The sequence below is a fragment of the Nematolebias whitei genome, chromosome 13, assembly GCF_014905685.2.
Source record: "Nematolebias whitei isolate Nwh7 chromosome 13, NemWhi1, whole genome shotgun sequence".
NCBI lineage: Eukaryota > Metazoa > Chordata > Actinopteri > Cyprinodontiformes > Rivulidae > Nematolebias > Nematolebias whitei.
The window spans coordinates 12,518,474-12,524,249 of NC_056510.1; the positions used below are offsets into that span (position 1 = coordinate 12,518,474).

At 43.5% G+C, this 5,776-nt stretch overlaps 1 protein-coding gene across 1 annotated transcript; it reads right to left on the bottom strand.

Moving 5' to 3' along the window:
- Window positions 1-3,787: 3,787 nt before the first annotated feature.
- Window positions 3,788-5,421, bottom strand: cdk5r2b (cyclin-dependent kinase 5, regulatory subunit 2b (p39)). Its single transcript, XM_037686338.1, has one exon. It carries the CDS (start codon window positions 5,220-5,222, stop codon window positions 4,347-4,349), a length of 876 nt encoding a protein of 291 aa, XP_037542266.1. The 5' UTR covers window positions 5,223-5,421; the 3' UTR covers window positions 3,788-4,346.
- Window positions 5,422-5,776: the final 355 nt, after the last annotated feature.

The following is a 5,776-nucleotide window of genomic DNA, read 5'->3' on the forward strand; positions in this document are numbered from 1 at the left end:
CTTGATTACACACAGGTGGATTCTATTTATCATCATCAGTCATTTGGGACAACATTGGATCATTCGTAGATCCTCACTGAACTTCTGGAGTGAGTTTGCTGCACTGAAAGTAAAGTGGACGAATAATATTGCACGTCCCACTTTTCAGTTTTTTATTTGTTAAAAAAGTTTGACACATCCAATAAATTTCATTCCACTTCACGATTGTGTCCCACTTGTTGTTGATTCTTCACAAAAATTAAAATTTTAGATCTTTATGTTTGAAGCCTGAAATGTGACAAAAGGTTGAAAAGTTCAAGGGGACCGAATACTTTCACAAGGCACTGTATTTGTATTGTTCCCAACGCTGCAGGAGTTGTAAAGCTGAGGCGGATTAGAACCGACAGTCTGAGTGTGGAGGAGTCAGGGACGTGCCTGCAGTGACAGACACAGCGTGCACGTCTTCCATTGATCCCGGCAGTGTTTGTGTGCGGCGCAGCGGTCGAGCCCACGCTCAGTCCTACACAGCTCACTCTGCCCTGCTCTCATTCACTTACCTACCCGTTACTATAGAGACACGGAGGAGAAGAATGCAGAAGCTGGCTGGCAGACACAAATGCTGGAGACCTGAGCTGAATCCTAATAGAGAGAGAGCACAACGAAGAAACAAGCTCTCTGATAAAAAAAAAAAAAAAATATATATATATATATACACACCTCTGCTGGTTACGTAATGCTTATGCAGGCTTCTACCTTGAAGCTTATGAACTGATCAGAGAACATACATTGTTTAAATGTATGCGTCATTGCCATGCAATAGTTTATAAATATATCTTTATATTAATTAGAGGAATTATTTATCCCTGTTACCAAATGTTTTTGACACCTGAATGGATTTTAATAGAAATTTCAGGAAGTAACAATTGGGATGTATATATACAAATGATAACTTCAGGAGTCAACCCCATTCAAGATGGCCACCAAAACTAATCTAACTTGGAAATGTCAAAAATAGCTTTAAGTCAAGTTAAAAAAAATGTCGCCAATCGTCTAACACTCTGGTGTGAAAGGTGGTGAGTAATGTTCATTCCTTCGAGGTGTTTTTGGTGTTTAATTATGAATCATGCTACAAAATTAAGGTTTGCTGCTGCTTTTTTATCGTGAGTGTGAAATTAGAAGGCAGTACTTGAATGAAACAGAGCAGCTTAACTCTAATCTCCTGTTTGTGTTTTTATCTTCTTTCATTCAGCCTCTTTAATCTCTTTATAAGTCTTTCTACCTCTGCCTACCCGTAAACATTCACTCTCCTTCTTTTTGGGTCACCCTCTTTTCTTCCCTGCCTAATTCATCTTTGCCTTTCTCAGTTCTTGCTCTGTGAATAGATATTGTGTGTCCCTGGAAAAGACACGAGAGGGAGAGCAGGAGAGCCACAGACAGTTCGGAGACTGCAGCAGATTTCAGCCAATCACACGAAGGGATCTTCCAGCCTGTGTGGTTTATTCATAAAAACCAAGAGGAAGTTCTCATCAATGCAACTCCATGCCTTCATTCATGCAATCATCCATGATCTGAACTGAAGGAAGCTACCGGAACTCCTATTTTATTGCAGCATAAGCATATTTATTTACTTTTTTCATAGAGCTATACATTAAAATGATATTAAATGCATAGCATACATTGATATAATTCATATTGTCATTTGCCTGCTTTTTTAATCTAAATAATATGATCCAAAACTGTTAGATAAACACATAAAAAAAATTAAGTGAGGAGGTTCCTATTTCACTTTCCAAATGTTAAAACTGTTGGTGTTCTCGTTTCAGCATAATGTCCTAAATTCAACAGCTAGGACAAAGACAAGATGCCAAAAATACCCACACATATGTGTCACCTCACTTTGGTGTCCTCATATAAAACAGCACTAAGTTGAAACATTTTCAGAGCATAAACACAGTTTAGCGCAGATCAGCATTTTTGTTTTACATCTTTAAACTTCTCAAACTAGCCTCCGTTTTGTAACGATTCTGTTTTATAAGTTCTAGTTTCATGGCAACCCCCCCCCCGCAAAAGCAAATCTTCAGAGTTTCAGTCTCGCAGCAACACATCCTGATTACAGCGACCGTCTTCGTCATGGACTTATTTCTATTACATAACGGCGTCTCGAGGGTTCGTTGTGAATCAAGGATTAGCGGGTGCTGTGAGCTGATAAGAAGGCATCCGTGTTAATTATCTCTCCACAAACTGCAGGGCATGTGCAAACTCTGACGAAAAAAGTGAGTGGGCACACAGCGATTCAATGCAAATGAATAAATTAATGCAAGAAAGACCAAATAAACTAGAAGCTTGAATTTATTTTGACTATGGTCACCTTAAACAGTTGCTGTAATGATGTTTGAATGCAGCTGTGGTGTAAGACCACAGACAGCACACACCTAAATATTACTTTCCACATGACATTCAGGAAGAAAAATAAAAAGGACTGTACAAAATATTTTGTTTCTATCGGCGGATGATCATTCTAAAGAGAGAGCTGGTGAAAGTCACGAAAAAACAAAAACCTAATGGCAAAGCATTCCCAGCGCCTGAGAGAAAACACCGGTACATCACCATTGGCTCATACCACTGTGCAAAACATGGACATTTGTTCACAGCTGTGCAAAAATAGCAGCGTCAGTATTCACTTTCAAAGCAACGGCTTCACAACACGCCGCGATGACCTCTCAGAGGACTCAACATCTTCACGTTTGGTCTCAGAGTTCACCTTTAGCTTATAGATACTGACATGAAACATGTGCAAATAATAGCTATCCGTTATATGCTAATAGCATTGTTTCTCTTCCTTTAAATGATTGTATTTCAAAGCGTAAACAGACTAAATGTGAAGGAGATTGAGGCCCGATGCACATTTTGCAGAATAGGACCTTGTTTGTTTTTGTGACCCTCGGACTAAAAACAACATTTTCAAAGCAAACATACAAAAAAAAAAAAAAAAAAGTTCAAAATATGGGATGTGTGCATGTAAACCATAACGTTTTAGGCCATTTTACAGTTGGCACATAAAAGATTTAAAAGCAAATCTCTTAAAAAGTGTACATTCCATCTAGTTTCCAGTTGTTACATGACAGAACGGTGTTCCCGCTTGAGCCGGCTCATTGTACGTTTATATTATAGGAAGAGTGATGCTGGAAATCACATTTTAATAACGCATGAGAGGCTAACATCCCATATCAATGGTTAATGTGTCCTTAAAAAAAAAAAAAAAAGCAAAAGTTGTGAACCGCCACATTATTTATTTACCCATAGAAACAGCCGAAGGGCCTGAAAACAGGTGGACATTGGCAGCATCTATGGAAGATACATTTGGGATCAAGAAAGCTTGTAATTTTGATGCTCAGATTAGTCGAATAAATTATAAGTGCTTTGTTTACATTCAGTGCGTACCCACATTTCAAAATTAAATATCAACAGATCTGTAAAAGTGAACTTTTTCAAACCCCCATTTGATATAGCTTATAATAACATTTCCAATGTTTGATTTCACACTTTCCAAATAGTGTTTTAAAAAAACTGCAAACTAAATTTGTGATCAAATTTCAACTGTGTGTTTGATTACATAAGGAAACAGCAGAAGTGACAACAAACAGGTCAGCAATGGCAGCATCCACGGAAGAGCTGTCGGACAATTTTAATGTACTTATGCTCAGCTTCTTTCTTTACATTGAGTGCAGACCCTTATATATCGATAGCCGTAAAACTACTAAGTCAACTTTTTCAAACGACACAATTACATATAATTCATGATCTCCTTGTTTTTACGTTTGATTTTCTTCATTGCAGTGAGCACCTTTAACGTCAAAGTTTGCAGAATGAAAGCACAGCTGACACCCCTGTTTCCCAAAGAAAAGTATGTACAGTTGTTCTCCGTCCATCTGTCCCACTTGTTCCATGCTCAGCAGCTTACCAATCAGCTGACTGAGATGTTAAAAAAGCTCAGTACCTCTGCTTACAAGGCTTAGGCTTATGTGCTGAAAGTGGACTGGGCTAAGTGGCTCAGGTGTGAAAGAAAAGGACTCCAAGCAGCAGAAAGGGCTGCACGAGCCAGCACCATGGACAGCTCCGACTCTTTCTGTTCTGCTCCAGGTTGTTGCGCACAATGACGTCAATCCCTCGGACAAGACGACAGAGGACAATATAATAACTGGCATGCGTGTTTAAAAGTTTAAATTTACAACGTTGTAACCTAAAACACCATATTGACGGAAGTTATGTAACATGAATGACACGTTGAGCCCAGACGTGGAGGAGCCTTCACCTGTTTACATTCATCCATTTTTTTTTCAAAAAACAAGTTCGGTTCCCTCAGCACGTCAGCGGTCCAGGTTGGACTCGCTGGAGTCGCGCTGGTTCTTCAGGTCCTGGAAGACCTCGGTGAAAAAGTGCGGGTCTGCGTTGAGCTGGAGCATTTTTGCGCTCAGGCGGTCGATGATGCGCAGCGAGCTCTCCCAGAACACGTCCTTGTTGGAGTCGATGATGAAGGGTTTGAGCGGGTAGGAGATCTCGTTGCCCATGTAGGAGTAGGCCAGGTAAAGGCAGGTCTGGAAGGCGCCCTGCAGCTCGGCCGGGCTCTCGATGCTGTCCGTGATCGTGTCCTGGCACAGCAGGTACACGAACACCACGTTGGCCGGCGTGATGAAGCCGATGTCCTGCCAGCCCTGCATTAACAGAGTCCGGTCGATGTTGCGGAACCACACCACCACCTCCCCGCTGTGTAACTCTTTCAGCTTGTAGCACCTGCGACACATGAAGTCCCCCAGACACCGGAGCAGCTCTCCTGTGGACGCCTGGATCACAATCCTCCTGGGCGACAGCAACGAGAAGCTGCTGGGCTGCTTCTGGACGGAGGACAGCCTCCCTCTGTCGCCATTCTGTGTGGGGACCGTGGGCACCGGCACCGGGATGGGGGCCTTGGGCTTCCTCTCCTCGGTTTGATGCGTCTTCCTGATGTTTTCATTGTTGAGCTGCGCCACCTGGCTGGACGGGAGCTCGCGGGTGGGCAGCGGGTTCGGGGTCACTTTCTTGGCGCTCTTCTTCGCCGAACTGGCCACGAGCTTCTTCCAGGACAGAGACACGAACATGGAGTGCCGCTTGAGGCTCTTGTCGTTTCTGAGTCCGTCCGCTGCGGCCTCAGCCTCGATGATAGACGCCTTCTTGCTCGCGGGGGATATGGAGAGAACGGTGCCCATGATGCTCGCGGAGGATGGAGCGCGCGCTGCCCGGGGGGGGGATGGATGCTGCGGCAACTTCACCGCAGAGTCTTCTGCAGAGTGAGAGGCGGTGAAGAGCAGTCACGACACCCACCGAGCCTCCATTGACTTATCTCTGTAAGGAGGCGCAGAAAGGAGCTGGTTTCTCCACCGGAAGTAGCAGAAGATGCTCCTCTGCGTCTCCGCTCTGCGACACAGACTCTGGGCGTCCGTAACCAGAAGCGAAGATTAGTCGCTATGCGTAAAACCCTCCAGTTGAACCAACCCTGACTGGCAGCCCAACGGACCAATCAGAGCGCAGATCAATGATCCAATCACTGGAGGGGGGTTGCGTCTCAGTTGCCATTGATAAGAGCTTAATTCAGGCTACTGCGGGTCAGCGTCTATTCTTTTCCTGTTCGTTCGGATCAGCCGTGCTATTTTAAAAACAGACTGTTCTCTCTTTTCTCACTAACACCACTGAAGCCATGAAGGATTTTGCACAAGGTGATGAGGTCTGTGCAGTAAAGTCTGACGTGTGCTCGTTTTAATCC

What these genes read in the sequence shown, in the direction of transcription:
- cdk5r2b (XM_037686338.1), bottom strand. Translation starts at nt 5,222, where the DNA reads ATGGGCACCGTTCTCTCCATATCCCCCGCGAGCAAGAAGGCGTCTATC.